Source organism: Rhinolophus sinicus, linkage group LG11 (genome assembly GCF_036562045.2).
Source record: "Rhinolophus sinicus isolate RSC01 linkage group LG11, ASM3656204v1, whole genome shotgun sequence".
In the NCBI taxonomy this organism is placed as follows: Eukaryota; Metazoa; Chordata; class Mammalia; order Chiroptera; family Rhinolophidae; genus Rhinolophus; species Rhinolophus sinicus.
In genome coordinates this window covers 40,926,995-40,947,229 of record NC_133760.1, presented here as the reverse complement: position 1 = coordinate 40,947,229, position 20,235 = coordinate 40,926,995, and the positions used below count along the sequence as shown (strand labels likewise).

General features: G+C 51.9%; 1 protein-coding gene across 2 annotated transcripts in view; it reads left to right on the top strand.

Moving 5' to 3' along the window:
• GNAO1 (G protein subunit alpha o1) overlaps positions 1–20,235 on the top strand; it is a 143,384-nt gene that overhangs the window by 103,070 nt on the left and 20,079 nt on the right. For both annotated transcript variants that reach the window (XM_074314863.1, XM_074314864.1), the window contains exons 4-5: positions 15,229–15,389; positions 19,206–19,334. In XM_074314863.1, coding sequence (XP_074170964.1) covers positions 15,229–15,389; positions 19,206–19,334 — 290 coding nt within the window. The remainder of the gene's footprint in view (positions 1–15,228; positions 15,390–19,205; positions 19,335–20,235) is intronic.

Here is a 20,235-nt window from a genome sequence, read left to right as displayed (position 1 = left end):
AATCACCTCTTTAAAGACTCTGTCTCCAAATACAGTCATATTCTGAGGTCCTGGGGATAGGGGCTCCCACATATGAATTTGGGGGACACAGTTCAGCCCCTAACAGGGGCCTTCCCTGACCTCCTCTTTGAGGACAGGGATGGGTTGTGGATCAGCATATTGAAAATGCCTCAGAGGCCAGAGGGGACCAGTCCTAAGTAACCTGTTCCCTTTTTGTTGAGGGGATGATTAGCAAGTGTTTAGGGGTCTCGAAGACATAGTGGTACCAAAGTGAGGCTTTGTTACCCACCATCTATCAGAATCCGCGAAAGACAATTGTGTGATGCAGTGGTGTTAATGCAGGGTCCCCAGTGGCCCACACTTTGGGACACTCTCCTTCAGCCAGCAGTCTAGGCAGAGAAGAGAGTGCTAAGCTCAGTGAGGAAGGGGGCTGGGGCCGCCTGGTGAGTGAGTGGGCTGCTGAGGGGTGTGGGGGGTACTAGCCAGGCCCATCCATGCTCCCCAAGGGGGAAAAGGCCCAGAAAGTGCTGTGTTGAACTAAATGGAGGAGAGAACCCCAACAGACCTCACGACCCTGCCTTCCCCAAGAGCCCTCAAGTCCAGTGTGTTTTCCGCCTCCAGAGCCAGGGGACAGCCAGCCCCGAACTGCTGGAGAGCTGAGGTGTCTGCAGACCTGTGGATTAGCCTCAAGCCACTCCTCTACCTTATGCTGAAGATAAAAATAACTATATGGAGGGAAATGTCCTAGAGAAATTACCTTGAAATTTAGAAAACATGAAATCAGGCTCCATCTAATTAAGATGACATTTTAAAGGGGTGGGGGGTGGAGGGTGGGAAACCTGGGTGGCATTTTCAATTGCAGGCTGATTGTGCAGCCTCTGTAATTCTGGTTCTGAGCAGAGTTTCCAGTTGGAAGAGACCTGACTTCAAAGGCACTGCCTCCTGCTGGCGGGGCACAGGGCGTGAAAAGAGCAGCATGGGGTCTCCGGGCACAGTGTGGCCCAGCCGGGAGCAAAGGATCGAGGGCCGCAGGGGGCCCCAATCCTGGAGCCTCTCTGCCTTTCAGGGGATCACTGGAGCTGCCCCTGGGAGGAGAGCTAATTGAGGCAGTGGCCTTGGTCTTGGAGAGGGAGCTTTTGTCCAGCCTGGGCTATCTTGGGGCCACTCACGGGGCAGAGTGATGACCTGGGCTGCTCCCAGGCATCCGAGTCCCATCCCAGTCTCCCCGTGGTGCTACAGAAACAGGCCGTCTTGGGAAGGGGGCTGCCCCCTGCTAACGTAAGGTCCACCACGTGGATAAGGCCTGCTACGTCCCTCCTAGACCCTGGGATGAGGCAGCCCCAGTCCCTTTCAATGTAGAAGGCAGGTGGATGAACCTCCGAGTTTGAGGTATGTGGTCGGCAGGCCCAGGGAGGCGCCCAAGGCACCAGATACTGTTCTGCTCTATGGACAACGCAGGGAAAAGAGCTCCAGGTACGTGAGGGGCCAGCTGCCCTCAGAGGCTCCTGCACAGCCCTGTGCACCCCAAGTTATCTCACAAAGACGGCAGACTGTGCTGTTGTTGAGACTGTCACTCATCCTGCTGAGGCGGGTCTGCACACAGGCACACACGCGCACACACCTCGATTTAAGTGTCCCGCGGTTCAGAGAGCACATTCGCCCGGCCTCCCACAGAAACCCTGGGAGGAGGGCATCGCATGGACTTCACCACCATGTACAGCTGAGGAAACTAAGTCACAAAGAGGTGACATGACTGGCCCACATCTTTTGAGGACAAGTCCTGGCGTTTTCCACAAATTCCACGTGAACTCACGTCACTAATTCCCGCCTTCCTGCTTCCACTGTGCTCCCTCCCACCCCCCGGCTTCTGATCAACCCCCAGGGTGTCTGTCCCTTTCCTTCCCTCCGTTTGCCATCTCACTCTCCCAGCAAAGGTCTTTCCCCAGTTCCTCCTTGGGAAGGGACCAGGATGGTGATGTGGCTGATGAACATGGGTTAACAGATAGAATGAGCTCGAGGTGGCAGGCCAGGTGACCTTGGTTCCATCCCAGTGGAGAGTCAGTAGATGAAAGGGGGAGAGAGCCTGGAGGCCAGGAGACTGGTCTGGACGCTGCTGTCATCCATGCAGGAGAGGTGGGGGTGGCCTCAGAGGTGAAGGGGAAGGGTCAGAGTTTACCCCTTTCTGGAGACAAATGACAGTTCTTGGAAGTCAGTTGGCTGCAGGAACAGAAGAGAAGAGAGCGGAGCTGACTCTGGGGTTTCTAGCTTGTGATGGGAAGCCCAGAATTGTCGTTGGAAAGAGGGTGTATATCCCCTGCTTTATGAGTATTGTTTTTAGGATAAACTGAATCTTTAAAATGAATCAATTTAATGTCATTTTGTTTTTTGTTTTTTAAGTAAATAGTAGCAGTCGTGTGCTGCTACGGCAGAAATCACTAGGGTGAGATGGGAAGGAAGGTGGTGTTAGAGCCTGGGATCGGCAGCCAGGAGCAGGGCCAGGGGGATTGACCGGACACACGCTGAGTTGAGTCAAGGATCCCGGGAAGCAGAGGTCAGGTGGGGTCACGCAGCAGCCCCTGCTCTGAGGAGGTCAGGTGAGATGCAGCCCAGGGAGAAGGTGGCTTGAGAAAGCAAGACTGCATTTGAGGACTGAGCCCTCAGGAACTTCCATGCACAGGAGCCCACCAGGGAAACAGGAGGCCTTGCATGGACCCAGCAGCAGCGGCCACAGGGCCCCGCGTCCAGAGAGAAGTGGAGAAGTGCACTCCTGGCAATGGGGAGGGCACGGAGAGCCCTGGCAGGAGACGGGAAGGGAGGTGACAGACAAAAGGGGTAGCAGGGAGGACAGTGGCTGAGGGGAAGCAGGGTCAGAGGAAACGTTTAGATGGACATGCCAGAGCATGAGTGTAGAGAAGGCCCCCGAGAAGGTGGGGAAGCAGATGAAGAGTCAGGTCCAGAACCCCCCACACCCACCTTTCCAGCCGGTCAAGTCTAACATGGGATGTGGGGCACAATGATTTTCCTTTTGGAGGTTTTGCTCAAGTTCATTTGGTGGCTGATGGGGCCACAGAGGCTTGGAATGGGGCAGTCCTGGATTTGGCTTCAGTGGCTCTCAGGAATAGGGTGTCTCGGCCTCACACGGCCTGTGCGTGGGGGACAGCAGGACAGCCCACTTCACTGGAGGGCAGGTGCCACTCAGCCGCGGGGCTGCTGGGGACAGGAGGACAGGATGGGGGTGGGGGTTCCTCCCTCCCTACTCCCTTCCAACTTCCTTACTGGCCTCGGGGCTGATCATTCACCTTCCTGCTCTAAGAGGAGGTTGGCAGCTAGGAGACCAGAAGTCGCCATGACAACAAAGCTGCTCAGCAGGCCAGAACCCCCAGTTCCCCTGCGTCGGTGTCCAGGCAATTTAGGGCCATCAGTTCTCCACAAAGGTGAGGTCTCAAGTTGGCTGCTGGAGTTGGGGGGATAAGAGGTTGGGGACAGACTCATTGTTGCTGCACCCCCCACTCAAGGCAAGCAGGGCATACATCCCCCTTCTCCCCTTCCCATGAGAAGGCCACAGACTCCTTTGGAGCTGCGACCTCCAGGGAGCATATTCCCTCTTGAAACCAAACCCAAAGAACCAAGGCAGGAAAAGGAAACAGGAGGGCTGCGGCCGATGGAAGGCTGGAGCTGGCAGTGCGCCCCGATCCTGTGCTACGCTCACCCGCAAGCAGTGCACACTCCCGGGAAATCAGGGTGGTACCTCCGGCCTCACACAACCCAAAGCCAAGGCCCCGCGGGTGGGAGGAGGGCCAGGGCCACCAGAATGGGGAGGGGAGGTGGCTTGTCCCCAGCCGCCCCTGCCTAGGGCCCGCCGGACTCCTCTCTCCTGGGCAGGCTCACACTGCCTGCCTCACGCTGCAGGCTTCCCGCGTGGGCGAAGTGGGCTGATTGGCGCTAGCAGGAAGGATGAGCTTGTGGCTTTTATCTCAGTAGTTATGAACTTATTTCAGTGCGTATTAGAAAAAGATAAAAACTAGCATATCCAGCATCCTTTTGCAGATATTACTGTTAATGATACAAAATTTCCTTGCTCTTGAAATAAGTGTAAGTGGATGAAAGTCTAAAGAAAAATATTAAGTACATTATAGTACAGGTGATATATAAACACAGCAGAATTTTACCATCATTTTTTGAGCTCCTACTGTGTGCCACGCAGTATTCTGTGGATACAGTGGTGAACAAAAATTGTGCCAGTGGTAGGTATGTGAGTGACTGAGCCTTGGGCAATGCCGTTTTGGGGCAAGCCTTTCTCCTTTGGCTGAGGAGAGTGGGGGAGGGAGCACCGATTCTTTGGTATTCCAGAAATCTTACCTCTACCCTTCGCCAGCTTACAGGCTTATCGAGAGGGCAAGCTACTGATCATTGAAGCAGTGGAAGAAGGACAGTACTAGAGCATCTATAACCTAGGACTAAATAGAGGCCACATGTCACCCAGGGAACAAAAGCCAAGAGAGGAAGCACACAAACGTTGTATCCGTAAGAGTACCACTAGCTGCTACAACAAACACACCCCCGATATTTCATGGTTCAAATGCAATGGAAGGTTGTTTCTTGCTCATCTAATAGTCTCGGGCAGGTGCTCTGGGTGGGTGGACGGCTCTCCTCCACATGGTGACTCATGGACTAGCCCCTTCCATCTTATGACACCACCACCACCCCCAGGACTTTGTCCTCCTCTGTGTCCAGGAGGGGTGGAGGGGGAGGAGGGAGGGGACATATTTTCATCTTAAGAACCTTGACCCAGAATGGGCACACTTTACATTCACACTCCATGGACTGCAGCTCAGTTACATGGCAGTCTGTGACATGTAGGACAGTCCCTGTGGCTTGCAGGGGCCACAAGAGGGCTGAAATCTAGCCTGCCTTCCCCTTACCAAGCCATGCAGCAAGAGGAAAAGACTCCTTTGCTCTCACTCCAGCCCAGATGCTCTATGGACTGGCTTTTGCCCTGGCCAGGGCTGGAGGCAGAAGGGCACGGAGAAGGGATGAGAGGAGAGAGAGAGGGAGGAAAACAGAAGTGCCTTGGAGGGGAGTGGAACCTGAGCCCAGGTGGCACCAAGCGGCATCCTCTGTGGCCCTGCAGTTTCAGAGATGGAGGGTCAGCCTGAGCCAGTGCCTCAGCCCTCTCCGGCTGGATAGGAGGTGCCATTGCCGCCCCCCTCGCTCAGGGAGCCCCATGCGGCTCTTACCCAGTGCAGGGCAGAGTGGAGGCCTCAGGCGCTGCCCTCCCCATCCCCAGGTCTGTGTAGTGGCACCTTGCCCACAGTCCCCCAGTGTCAGTGCCAGGGAGGGCAGGCCATGTGCTCTGATCCCAGGCTTTAGAAGACACTGCCGAGTGGCAACAACCAGGCTGGAGCAGCTCCTGTCACCTGGCCCTGAGCTGGAAGCAGACCCTGGAGGGTGCAGCTCCCCCTCCTCCCTCCCTGCTGACATAATGTGAGAGACAGGCCCCCAGAGGCTTCACTCAGCCCAAGCTCCTCCATCCCCTGCTCTTCTCCGTGGCCAGGTGCTGGGAGTCGGGGGAGCTGGCATCCAGCCTGGTCCCACAGCACCTTCCACCTCCTGCCCTGCCGAGGGCGGCCCGCCGGGACCTCTGCCTGGCTCAGCTGGTGCCCAGCCACAGGCACCGTTTGGCCTCACCTATGTTTTAGTTGATGGGAGTATTTGTCACCCTTGTTTTTTTACACCTGTCACTATCCCACCTGCTCCATGTAAACACTGCCAGCATCAACGAGCTAACACTGGGTCCCCAGGTGGACACAAGCCAGGTCCCCTGGGAGCTCTGTCCCCTTAGCAGCGGGGCTGAGGAGAGCAGTGATGGCAGCAAGAGAGCGTCCCAAGTGCCCGCTTTTCTAGACCCTTCCCTCAAGGAGAAGTCTCCAGATCGGGGCTCGGCCTGGCACTGTCCCCAGGCTCATTGGGTGACCTTGGACAAGGCCCCACCTCCTTCACCAGGCCTCCATTTTCCCCTGGGAAGATGAGGTGGTTAAAGCAGAGGGAAAGCAATGCTGCACGGGGATTACAGAGCGTGAGCTCTGGATGCAGACAGCTGGACTTCAGTTCCCAGCTCTACCACTCACCACCCGAGTGACCTTGGGCCAGTCTCATAACCTATCTGAGCTGTGGTTTCTCTGATTATAAGAGGGGGGGAATAATAATACTTGTGAACATCAATACAACAAAGCCCAAAGGAAGTGCTCACTGCATACTAGCTACTGTTACTATCTCATAGCGTCCTCCTTGACCTTCAGGGTTCTGAGCAGGTGCGTGTGTGTGTGCGTGTGTGTGTATGTGTGTGTGTGTGTGTGTGTGTGTGTGTTGCCAGCTCCAAGGCTCATTGCCGGCAGGATCCTGCTAGAATTTACTATTAGTGTTCTGCTTCCGTTGTAGTTCTCTTTGTGAGTATCTTCTATTTAAAACACTTCACACAAGTTTTTCATTGACCACGGGGATATGGCATGAAGTTTATAAAGTACACAGATGTGCATGAAAAGTAGTAAGTGAGAGTGATCAGGTGGAACCGGACTTTGGCAGAAGTTTTGAAAGTGTTAGAAAGTAATGTTTGGGAAAGAACGATCTGGCCAAGCATTTCTCCAGCGTTTTGATTTTGAGACCCCTTTGCAATCTTTAAAATTGAGGACCCCAGTAAGCATTTTGTTTATATAGGTCATAGCTATCAACTTTTATTGCATTAGAAATTAAAACCAAGGAAAATTTAAAATATTTATTCATTTAAAAATAACTGTAATAAATCTATTATACTTACTCACCAAAACTGGACAAGTGTTAGTTTTTTAAAGGATAGTTGCAATCTGAAACTATATCAATGACCCTTTCCTATTCTGTTACATTAAAATCCATCGGTTTCTTCAACAAATGGTGCTGGAACAACTGGACATCCACATGCAAAAAAGAAGAAAAAGAGAATCTAAACACAGACTTTACACTCTTCACAAAAATGGGCTCCAAATGGATCATAGACCTAAATGCAACACATAAAACTATAAAACTCCTAGAAGATAACATAGGAGAAAACCTAGATGGCCTTGGGTCTGACAATGCCTTTTTAGATACAACAGCAAGGACACAATTGTGATAGAAATCATTGATAAGCTGGACTTCATTAAAATTAAAAACTTCCTCTCTGTAAACAGCAGTGTCAAGAGAATGAGAAGACAAGCCACAGATTGGGAGAAAATATTTGCAAAAGACACATGTGATAAAGCACTGCAGTCCAAAATATACAGAGAACTCTTAAAATTCAACAATAAGAAAACAATAGGCCAAAACCCTTGAGAGACATCTCACCAAGCAAGATATACACATGGCAAATAAGCGTATGAAAAGATACACCACATCATATGTCATCCTGGAAACGCAAATTAAAACAACAATGAGATTCCACCACACACCCATCAGAATGGCCAAAATCTGGCACTGACAACATCAAATGCTGGCCAGGATGTGGAGCAACAGGAACTGTCATTCATCACTGGTGAGAATGCAGAACGGCACAGCCACTTTGGAAGACAGTTTGTTAGTTTCTTATAAAACTAAACATACTCTTATCATACAATTAAGCAATATACTCCTTGGTATTTACCCCAAAGATGTGTAAACTTATGTCCACACAAAAACCTGGGTGTTTATAGCAGCTTTATACATAAATGCCAAAACTTAGAAGCAGTCGGGATTTCCTTCAGTAGGTGAACGGGTATATGAACTGTGTTACATACACACAATGGAATATCATTCAGCCCTAAATGGAAATGGACTATCAAGCTATGAGAAGACATGGAGGAACCTTAAATGCATATTACTAAGTGAAAAAAGGCCAGTCTGAAAAGGCTATATACTGTCTGATTCCAATTATATGACATTCTGGAAAAGGCAAAACTATGGACACAGTAAAAATGTGAATAGTTTTGGGGATGAGGGGAAAGGGAGAAATGACTAGACAGAGCACAGAGCATTTTTAGGGCAGTGAAAATATGATTCTGTGATGGTGGATACATGTCATTATACATATGTGTAAACCCACAGAGTATACAACACCAAGTGAACTCTAAGGTTAACTACCGACTGTGGGTCATTATGATGTGTCAGGTTCATCCTTGGTTTAAGAAAAAAGAAAAATGCATCATGGTGGTGAGATGTTGACAACGGAGGAGGCTCTGCACGTGTGGGGGCAGGGGGCACATGGGAAATCTCTGCACCTTCCTCTCCATTTTGTTGTAAACCTAATACTGCTCTTAAAAAAATGAAGTCTTTTTAAAAATCCATTGTTCTACTTTGCACTTTGAATGGGTCTCTGACACCCATGATTTTAACATCGTTTTGGTCGTTTGGAAACTATTGGTCCACTGAGTTACGCAGATCTTCCAAATGTGGGCACGGTGTAGCATACAGCATCAATAACGCACAGTTGTTAACTGCAACCCTGATTATATCTCCTAACAGTCTTTAGCTATGGGGAAGCTGACAGGCGTACAGTGATAAATACAAGTTCCAAAATTCTGGCTTTTCACTTGAAAGCTGGAGTTTTTCATTTTGGTAGCAAATGTGTTCGTTGTTTTCCCTGAAGTGATAGGCTTACTTGGTTCATTTTTAGAAAATGTTTGCCAAAGACCCAAGTCTGAATTACCATTGTTTGTCAGGCATTCTTTCCAGTAAAAGTGGTGTCCCATGAAAAAATGGACTCTCACAGCCAGCAGCTCAGCTTTTCCTCAGGATAACCATCATCCTTTGGTTTGCAGCAGAAGCGTTTTATGCACACTTTGTCCCATAGAATATGAAAAAGATGTGTGTACTCAAGGGTGGAGATTTTTTAATTCATAATTTTTACTACATCAAGGACATTCTTGAGTAAAAGGGGAATTCCTCTCACTGTGAATCCACGGTGGCAAAGAGGACCAACTGGTGTCGCTGCTTCCTGCTGAGGGGCTAGCAGTTTTATTTACTATTGGTTTCACACCTTCAGTGCAAACATCAACTCTGTTAAAAAGACCAGTAATGCCTTAGTATTGTCAGAAAACAGTTTTGATCTTGTGAACCCCTGAAAGGGCCTCAGAGATCCCCAGGAGTCCACAGACCACCCTCTGAAAGCCACTGATCTAGCCAACTCCTCCCTTGCGCATTTGGGAACACTGAGACCCTGAGACGAGATGAGATCTGACCAGGGTCCCGTAGCCAGTCAGAGAATGTAGGCTGAATTCCACTTTTGACCCCAGATGCACCACTCTAGGCTGTGGCCCTGAGATCCTGGAAGCAGGGTGACATGCTCCTTTTCGAGAAGAAAACAGTATCTGATCACTTTAATGGATGGGAAGTGATGTCTTCAGGGAGAGGACAAGGAGACAGGAAGGGGTGTCAGTGAATCAGCCTGAGGAGGGGCACCAACCAGCCAAACCTGTCATCTTTAGGACTGGCCCGTCTCCTCCCGCCCCCCCAACCCCCTGCCATGTGTGTAGTGTTCCAGCATCCATCTTTTCTCTCCCATAATTGTGTTGCTGATATCTCCCAGCCGAGGCAGCTCTAATTAAACTATTCACCATCGTTACTTTGTGTTCTGAAGAGACGAGGTTGGCCATTATCACTTTTCTTTCCCTTTGACTGAGCTCTGTGTGGGTAATTTCATTCTGCCCTTGTTCATTTCTTAGAAACTTAGCCTTTCCAATTTTAGTTATTTTCTCCTGTCTTAGAACATTGAGCTCAGGAAAAAGGAGGCAGAGGGTGAAGGCATCATGGATTTGGAAATTCTGCCCCTTAAAGTTTACTTTTGACTGAATAGTGCCTGCTTGGTCGTTCGCCTGTCCACTGTGCCTGACACTTTTTGGTGTCAAGTGACAGAACTGGTGACAGGGGACTCAGGCCACAGAAAAGCCAGCAGAAAAGCCTGCTTCTCAACAATTGGAAGATCCAAGGGTTTTGAGGCTGCAAGGGGAACCGATCCTTCAGAAAGTGAGGTCCTTCAGAAAAGCCAAGCCTTCTCTGCCTCCACAGGATGTAGGCTGGGCCCAACACGGAGAGGCTCCTCAGAAGGGCTTAGGACAAATCCTTGAAGACCCCAGGAAGTTTGGGCTACCTTCTGAACCCAGCTAGAGATCTTAGGAGAGCCTTCCTGAACAAGGCCACAGGCCCCTGACCAAGATGGGTCATGGGACAGAGGGAAGGAAATTCAAGGGGACACTTCTCACCTGGTGTGTTCAGGGCACCAGCTAACAGGCTGGGGAGATTCAAGCAGTATGTCCTCTTTATGGCAAATATGAAAGTTGTTAAGGCCAAGACCCGCTCAGTAGTTGGTGTGCAATGGATACATGAGTAAATGGGTGGGTGGGTAAATGGGTGGCTAGATAGATGGAAGCGGAATGAAAGGAATGGGTGCACAGATGAGTAATTAAGGGATAGACAGATGCTTTGGAAGATCAGAAGGGAGGTAAAGGGATAGTGGGTGGGTGTGGAAGTGAGTGGATGGATGAACGGGGTGGCTGATGGTAGATGATGTAACGGGTAGGTGGGTGGATGCACGATGTGAGGAAGGTAGGTAGCCTAGAGAGGTAGAACAGGGGTGTGTGGATGGATGGATGGAGAAGGGATGGCAGATTGAAAGGAGGCAGGATTGGAAATGGCACCAAATCCTTGGTTCTGCTGTCGGACCCCTCAGGGGAACTGGGAAGGGTTCCTTCCCTAAGGCAAGTGGTAGACCTCTGAGGTCTCCCAGCCGCCACCCCCACCCCAGATACCCTTTGACCTGACAGCATGCTGTAGGCACAGGCCTTGTGAAGACCCCTAGGCCCAAGCAAAGAAAGAGCCCCAAGCTCACCTGGTCCCCAACCACTAAATGCCTATAGAGCCCCAATTATTGCCACTAACAAAGATACCTCGCAAATGTCGAAAACGTCCCTGGGGTGGCACTACTTCACTGAGAGTCACAATTAGGGAGCGATCTGCCAGCCCAGGGCTAGGAAAGCAGGCCCCTGCCCAGGGTGTGAAGAGTGGGCCCCTCTTTCCACTGCTGCCCCCCACCATGCCAAGGCCCCGCTGCAGAAGAAGGGAGGGCTACTCACTCCCCTGTGTGTGAGAGAGAGAACATGACTGCTCCATTTCCTCAGATGTACGGGCCTGGGTGGCATGGGTCTGGCATAACTAAGTACCCAGAATGCTCCTTGCTCCCCTCCCCTGCCGTTCTCCATGTCGGCCAGGCCTCTAGCAGCTGACGTCTCTCTGCTTCCTCCCCTTAGCAGAGTTGGCAGCCAAGAAAGGCAGCTATGCCCATTGGGCCTGGCCCTGCCCTGCCTGGTCCCTTGGGCTTGGCTTGTCCACCTCCAGCTCCCTCTTACCTTGACCGGTGTGCTTCTGCCCCCTGGTGGCAGCTGGGACAACTATAATGTACAGGGCAGGGCAGGGCAGGGCAGGGCAGGGCACAGTGAGGCCTGATGGAGGCTTGTCCCTGCAACTAGAGTGTGTGTGTGTGTGTGTGTGTGTGTGTGTGTGCACGTACTCACACTTCACTTAGCCTAAAAGATTAGAGATGGAGGAAAACGGAAAGAGCCAAAGTAGCTCCTCAAATGGAAGGGGTTATTATTATAATTACTATGATTATTGTTATCAAATCATCATGCTGGTCTGCAGTCTGTACCAAGCAGGCAGATTTTATGTCAGCTTGTTGTTTGTGTCTGAGGGACTTCATCTTTGCTTATAATAACTAACATTTGCAGGGCTCTTTATGTTGCAAAGCTGTGTCACATCTTTAGCCTGTTTCATCTGCACAAACAACCCTGTGAGGTGGAAACTAATGAGACCAGAGGTTCAGAGAGGTTAAGCGGTCTATCCAAGGTCACATGGCTAAAAAGCTGCAGAGCCATTTTGAACCCAGGTCACCTGACTGAAAATTCCTATTTACTTCCCTCCATATTTGTTGCATTCATCTCTGGGGAGAGAAAAGACTCTTTATTACACTTTAGCTCCAAGCCTCTTTGCCACTGATGCTTATTGAAAAGTCCACATTGCCCTGAAGAGGAAGGAAGCGTTTTGAAAATCTGACTGTTAAAGTGACGTAAGCCATCCCAGTCTCAGATGATGAGGACACCTGGGCACCTCCAAGGCCCTGGCAGTGAACGGAAACGTGGGGCTTGGGAGGCCAAGGTAAGGAGTTTGGAATTTAGGAATAATGGAAAGGTATTGAAAGAGTTTAATAGGCAGAGTTATTACATCCATTAGGATTGGATTTGGCTGTGAATACTTGAGACTAGGAGAATAATGACTTAAATAAGATAGGAAGTGACTCTAAATGTAAAAAAATAAAAATTAAAAATAAAGTCCAGGTGGTATGGAGTGTCCACAAAGTTCTTTAAGGACCTAGGCTGTTTTTAGATTACTGTTCCATTATCCCTAAGGCGTAGATATTGTCTTCATGATCGAAATTAGCTGCTAGAGCTCCAGCTCTCACATCCAAGGTCCAAGCTTCAAGAAGAAATCACAGGAAAAGAGTGTGCCTTCCCTTTAAAAAGACTTTTCCCGAAGACCTCACTACACTTCGGTAAAATTTGTCACATGGTCACACCTAGCTGCAAGCAAAATTAGGGAATGTGGTCTTGTAACTGGATGTCAGTGTACCCAGTTAAAGCTTGGGAGGTTCTTTTCCTAAGGGAGATGGGGAGAATCGGTTAGGAGGAAAGTACTGGTCTCCTGTGTGGGGAACAGACTGGAGAGAAGCAAAAGGGAGGCAGGGAGTCCTTGGGAGGGGGCATGGGGCAGCCAGGAGAAAGGTGGTGGTGGCTTAGACTCGGGCATGTCTGAGAGGAGATGGGGAGAAGTGGACTGACTGAAACAGACTTGAGAGAAAAACCAGCAGAATACTAGACAGTGGAGGGAAGTGGCAAAGCCAAGAAGACTCCTAGTCTTTGAGTTTGCGCAGTTGGACCCATAGTGGTGCCATAGACTGAGCTGGGGAAGACCTGCGGAAAGAGCTAGGGTGGGCCGGGGCGCCGCCAGCACAAGACCTCGCACCCCAGTGATGAGATGAAGCTGGGCAGACAGCCCCAGAGCCCTGGCTATGCACTGGCGAGTCCCAGGACATCTTCTAGTCCAGCCTTCCCCAGGCTGTATCGGATTCCTGGGAGACTGTGCAGACACATCGCAGAATTGTCTCCCAGTGAGGACCAGGAAGCTGGGGTATTTGCCCACCAATTCCTGTCCATCCTGGGCACTAACTCCCAAACCGTGCGGCCTGCGGCACCCAGAAGGAGAGGCAGGAGGCCAGTCCACCTGCAGGAGCCCTCTGAAGGCAGCCTTGGGGACAGGCCCAGGTATAAGTGGGGCTTGGCTACAGCACCTGCTTCACATTCACTTGCTCCGACCTAGACAGTAAATCAGTGGTCGTCTCAAACAGAGCACAGACCTTTCTGGAAACACGTTACCCTTGGTGCGGACCACTCCATCAGGCATCATTTGCTGGCAGTTTCTGTAAGTTGGTGACTGCTCTCAGCACGTGTGGATCTGTCCTCTGTGGTGTTAGGCTCCTGATCTTGAGTCCCAGCTCTGCCACTTAACCACCTGTGAACATGGGTGATTGCCATCTCTCTCTGACCCTCAGTTTCCTGACCTGTAAAATGGGGATAGTAACACAGCAACCACTGTACTAGTTAGCTATTATCACAACAGTGCCATCTCACAGACGTCTCACAAACCTCCCCTAACTCAGACACTTAAAACGGCAATCCTTTCTTTTCACGGGGCAGGGGTTCAGCTGAGCATCTGAGACCAGGGTGGGCTCAGCTGTGCTCCATGCACCCCTCACCCTCTTCCTGGGGTGAATGGGAGAGCCTGGGCAGGTCCATGATGATGGTTGCGGCCCAAGAGGACAAGTGCAAACTTGCGAGGCTTCTTAAGGGCTGGGTGCAGAACTGCTACACCTTTCCATGGGCTGGAGTGAGTCCTTCCGCCAGTCGAGGCGAGAGGCAGTACATTCTGCCTGTAGGGGAAGGAAATGCAAAGATACTGGGCAGAGGGCAAGGACACAGGTCATGCAAAGACTCAGGCCCATAATGCAGCCTCCCGCATCCCCTCGTGATGTGGTTTGAAATTCTAAGCAAATAGTGTGTGTACACTGGAACGTCCTTTGTAAACTGTCACATGCTACATGCGTTTGTAGGGTGCTGGTGACGGTGAAGTCTGTGACTTTAAGAGCCTTCTGAGTCCTCAGGGACCACCACCTTCCTGGTTTAGGTGGTGTGTGCATTCAGCTGTAGTCTTTGAAGATGGGTGACCCTGTTTGCTATCCAAGATGAGGGGAAGAGGGAAGACACGTGTTCATTACGGAGTCCTTTGTCTGCAATTCCAGCAGAGTCTCGGCCTCCACGCGTGTGTGCCTTATGCATATTGTACCCCCTCAGACAATGGAAGAAGGGGCAGGAGGCAGAGAAAGGGTGTGCTCCCTGCCTCACTGTTCACCTTTCACCCTGCCCTTGTTTAACCAGGCCTGGTTCTTCCTGACCCCAGGGAAACGCAGGCCACAGACCAAGGGCAAACAAGTAACTAAAAAGTTTTAACTTCGGGCCAGCCAAGGACCTAAGTTCTAGAGATTTATGATTGATTTAAGACATTTTCACCATATGCCCTGACTAGGGAACGAACCTGGGTGCTCCCCACCCTCCCCAGGGTACAGCTCCACCGGACCCTGTCCTTCTGCTACTTGAATGCTCAAATAACCAAAATGCCCAGTTTCAGAGACTTTGCCCCACCTGGGGTAAGAAGTCTAGAAACTTATATCAGCCAAGAACATTGACATTTTTCCCCCAACAAATACTACGCAGAACCCCAGTTTTCAAAATAAATGGAAGCAGAGCTGCTCAGCTTTCTGGGATTAGAGGGTGGAGAGCAGAGCCCCGCAGACTCCCTGTCCTGCCGGCGGAGGACCCTAGGGGGGCACGGGGCATGGTTGGGAACTGCTGCTTCAGAACTTCTGCGATACAAGGGCCTGACAGCTGAGACAATGACACTCATCCCCCAGGGTCCTAGGAAACCAGACTGCGTGTATCCAGAGGCGCGGGGCATGTTCAGATAGTGGCTCGCTTCTGACCAGGCTTCAGGCTGAGAGTTGTGCTGATGCCCTGGCAGGTGTCCAGCCAAGGCTTCTGTCCCCACCAAGGCCTCAAAGCTACCACCCATCTTTCCTCACAGGCCGATGCCAAGATGGTGTGTGACGTGGTGAGTCGGATGGAAGACACCGAGCCCTTCTCCCCAGAACTGCTTTCTGCCATGATGCGACTCTGGGGTGACTCAGGAATCCAGGAGTGCTTCAACCGGTCCCGGGAGTATCAGCTCAACGATTCTGCCAAATAGTGAGTGTCCCAGGCAGGAGGGTGGCTGCCCGCACGGCGGTGACACAGGCGTGAACAGGGATGGGGGTCAGTGGGGCTGAAGTCACAGCTGCTAGAAGATCTGCCACAGGTGACAGCAGGGAACAGGAAGCAGGAAGCAACTTCTGCTGCTGTCCCCGGGATGCGGAAGAGGCAGGGACCGGGGGGCACACAAGAGAGAGCCAAACAGCGGGACTCCCAGACGGACAGCAGGGCCTGTCACCTGCTTGCTCTGGAGAACCCCTGACCCTGGAAATGCAAATCAAGAGCCATATAGGCAGAAAATAACTTACTTGGTACCATTTTGTTTTATTTTAGAGAAAAAGAACCTTTCCATTCCTCTATATTTAAAATTAAAAATAAGGAAAATGTAATCCATCCAATAAACATAATAAATAATGAAAAATAAACTTTAATACAGGCTTATAACTAAATAAGAGGAAGGAAAGCAGAGAGGAAAGAGACGGGAAGGGAAGGGAAGAAGAGGGAATGAAGCCATGGGAAGTGGGAAGAGGGTTACTAAAAGCCAGAGGAGGGGGAGGAAAGAACAGGCAGAGAAAGTGACCTTGGGGCTCTTTGTGTGACGACAGGATCCCAGGACCGTCCGCTGCAGCTTTGTCTCCCCAGGTATCTCTAATGAGGTCCTCGCTGGTGACATGGCCTTGGCCCCTAGGTTCAGTCCCTGGGATGGTCTGCACTGGTTGGAAACATGTCTTCTTCTGTCTTGGAGATAGTGGGATTGCACCCTAGCTTTCAGGAAATGTGTCCCACTTTTGCAGTCTAGCGCTCAGGTTTTCAGTGGGAGCCTCTGGGCTTAAACCTACTATTTTAGGCCACGTGTGCTCTGACGCTGATCTGATTCAGGCACCCTCACCAGGGCTTCTCAGCCAGGGCCACTGCCCCCAGGAGACATTTGGCAAGATCTGGAGACATGTCTGACTGTCACGATTAGGATGGTGCTATGGGCGTCTGGTGGGTGGAGGCCTGGGCTGCCAGCAAGTCCCCTACAGAGCGCTGGACAGTCCACAACAAAGAATTATCTGGCCCCAAATGTCAGCAGTGCCAAGATTGAGAACCCCTGGTCTACACGATGCTGAGGTAGCAGAGGCCAGGGCCACAAAAAGAGCATTCCATATGGGCATTGGGACTTCTTCTCTGGCCATGACAGCGGCTGACAAATGAGGGACTTGAGGAAGGCCATCTGCACACCTAGATTGTCCACAGGGCAAGTGCTTGGGTCCCGGGAGTCCCAGCCCCTGGTGAACCCTCAGGGACACCGTGATGGGCAGGGCTGTGAGCCTCGAGCTCATGTCCACAGCGCCCTGTGCTCACTCAGATGACAGACCTGCACCCAGCTCTTCCCTGAGCCACTCAGGCCTGAGAGAGTCCTCCCTCCTCCTCCCGCTCCCTGCACCCCTTCTGGGCACATGTCCAGGGCCTTCCCACAGCCCCCCACAACCCTCAGGGGCCCCTCAGGGCCAGCTGGCCCAGTCTGTCTCTAGTGACTCTTCAATTCACGCTCTCCATTTACATTTTTACCCATTTAACCAATTATAACAAATCCGTTGGAAAAAAAAAACATTTTTTATAACACGGAAATGTATATAATTAGTAGTAAACGTCCCCTCCCAGGACTGTTCCCTCTCCCACTCTTTACTATTTCCACTGATTTGTCCAAGCAGTGTCCAGAAAAATCTGGCCCTCCTGCTGTAAATAGTATGTACCAACTCCTGCTATAAAATTTGGAGTGTTCCACTTTGCTCCTCTTTTCCACTTCTACCCCGTTTTTTTGCTAGTTACAGGATTATTTTTAATTCTCCCAATAGTTACTTTTATAACTTTAAATAAGAACCTTGAGTCTGTATTTGTCAACTCCCCACTAAGTAAGCTAATGAAATCCGCCTTCCTTCTCTCCTGTCCCTGCCTCCTTCCCCATTTCCCGCTGCCAAGGTTATAGTATTGGCATTCTGTCGTTCACCTACGGTTAGGTCTTCTGTGTTTCATCTTTTTTTGTGGGGACAGAAGGAAGAGGGAGGCCTACTAGGGCTGTCTGTCTCATGGCACAATTCCAGGGGCTCCACTTACGTCTTAGACTGTGTGAGTATCTCCCTGAGGCCCAGAGCCCCAGTCGCCATGCACCCCAGCCCAGCCTCCAGAGGCTGGAGGGGAGGGCACCAGGGCTCAGGAGAGAGGGAAAGGTCCAGTGCTGCCCTCTCTCTTTTTCTGAACGTGGCTGGTTCTCCTCTCCCCTCTGAATGAGGTCCCAGAAACCTGAGCACATCCAAGCAAAGACTATAAAATAAAGTTCCATGGCTTGGTTAGGATTGGCTTTTCCAAATCCAGCTCCCCACCAAACCTCATGGGTGCTTGCTGTCGAAGTATCCGCCCCCTCACACAGCAGCACTTGACCGTCCTTGCAGTGCCATCCCCTCTGTTCCTGGTCCTCGCCTTCCGCACTGGCGTCCCTTCCTCAGACCCCCTCCCCACCCCCTGCCTGTCCCCACCTGGAGGCCCCAAGCTCAATCCTTCCCCTCCATGAACCTCTTCCCCTCCAGGCCACCGTGGGCCTAGGTGATCCAGCCTCACTGCTTCCAATTCCTCGTATACCCAGAAAACTCTCAAGTTGGTATCGCCAGCCCAGCCTTCCCTCCTGAGTCCTGCCTACTGAGCACCCATGTGAACATGTCAGCGCATCTCAAATTAATACGCACCAGCTGAACTCCTGCATCCACCCTCCCCGCAAACCTGCTCAGCCTCCGCTTCTTCCCCCACAAGCGCCGCTCCATGCAACCCGTGGAGGCGGCTTTCACTGGCTCTTCCTCCCGCATCCCACTTCTTATCCCCTGTACAGCTACCTCTGTGGGGAGCACTGCCCTCACCTCACCTGGATGGCTGCCACAACCTCCTCACAGGCCTCCCGTCAGGTCACTGAACCACCTGCAGGCCTGACTCAGCCCCTTCCTTCCTGATTTCCCAGCTTCTACCCTGGCTTTGGGCTCAAACCTAACCCATACAGACCCCAAAGCCCTTTCAGTGCTTGGCCTGGGTGGGTGAAGTGCAAAGGCCTGGTCTGTCTCCAAAAGTGGTGGCATGGGAAGAGAGCCCTGCTGCCTAAGAGCTGGTCCCAGGAAGGCCCAGCCACTGGCCAGCTGTGTGACCTCTGAGCTTCTGTTCCAAGAGCATGAGATGGGAAGAGGCTCACAGACCCCTTGGTAAACTCTCAGGAAGTGTGGAAAGAGCGGGGGTTGTTCGGGGAGACCTCTCGGAGGCACCTTTCAAACTGGCCTGAGCGTGAACTCTGGGGCCGGCAGTCCAGGTTCAAGCCCCAGCGCACAGCCGAGCACGGTGCTGACCTTCACTGGCCCCGTCTTCTAGTCTGTAGATTAGTACGTTTAACTCAGAGCGTAAGGATGAAGCGTGATCACACATGTGAAGAACAGAGCCTGGCTGTTGGCCATTGTGATTGCAAGATGAGGAAATGACAAAACCACGTTTTAAACTTGTTGGTCTCATTGAGAAGTTTGATCTTGTCTGGTGTACCTGGAACTGTGTGCATAGCCCCTTGTGGTCTGAATTAGAGGCTCTTTGAGAATGTGTGGCCAGGACATAATGTCCCTTCCTACTCAGTCACCGCTCACACCCCCTGCCCCCCCTGGCTCTGCACAAGGTGGTGCCATCATTTGCACAGTGGCCTGCAAGGGTCCCTGATGGGCACTGGGCCCTGAGGGGGGTGGCTCGGCAAGCCCAGAACAGTGCCCAGAGCTTGGTCCATGGTCCCCTCTGTGTTGCTGTCCCCAGCTACCTGGACAGCCTGGATCGGATCGGAGCCACCGACTACCAGCCCACTGAGCAGGACATCCTCCGAACCAGGGTCAAAACTACCGGCATCGTAGAAACCCACTTCACATTCAAGAACCTCCACTTCAGGTGAGGCCGTGGGACTCCCGAGACCCAGCCAGGGTAGAGATGCCAGCCTGCCAGCCTCAGCTCGTCTGGAGCACCCAGATATCACCCTGCCTCTGGAGCGTTAGATTTGAGAAGGCACCTGTCTGTAGCTCTGTTTTCCATCAAGTTGAGGGCTGGGGTGAGCAGGGAGGCTTCCTGGAAGAGGGGGCTCTGAAGAATGTGGAGGGGTTAACTGGACAAAGGAGGGGAGCCTGTCCCCGGGTGACATCTGAGGAGGAGGAGGATGGGTTGTCTCGAAGGCCACCAGTGGGGAGGGGTGGGGAATGAGGATGGGGAATGAGGCGGGACAAACCCAAACAATATCTGTGAGAACCCCAAGGACCCACATCATCTTAGAGCTGGAAGGGGCTTATGGATCAGCTGACCCATCCTGTCCTGGTACAAATGGGGAAACTGAGGCCTGGGAGGAGCACAGCTGTCCCCAAGCACAGGGCATAACCTGAGCCCAGGCGCTCTGAGCACCTCAGAGCAGGGCCCTGAGGTGTGTGGCTGAACTTCTCAGGCCCTGCTGGAGGGCTGTGTCCCCACCTGGGTGACCTCCATGCACAGAAGCCCCAGCCTACCTTCTAGGTGTGGTTGCTGGGTGTCCGGAGGAGCCGGAAGAGAGGCCAGGAGGGCAGGGACCGCAGGGACAGACAGGTGTAAGGCCCTGTTTCCTGGCCCTGGTCTGCCTGGGACGGCTGGATTCCAGATCACTTGCCACCCCCCTCCGCAGCCCCAGCCTGTTCCCGTACAGACTAGGGCTGAGACTGTCTCCTGGGCCCTGGGCCCTGGGCAGCCTCTGCAGGGCTGTGGGAGCTGCATTGGGTGCAGGTGCCTCTAGAACTCCCCTGAACCTGGGGAGCACAGTCATGGGCTGAGT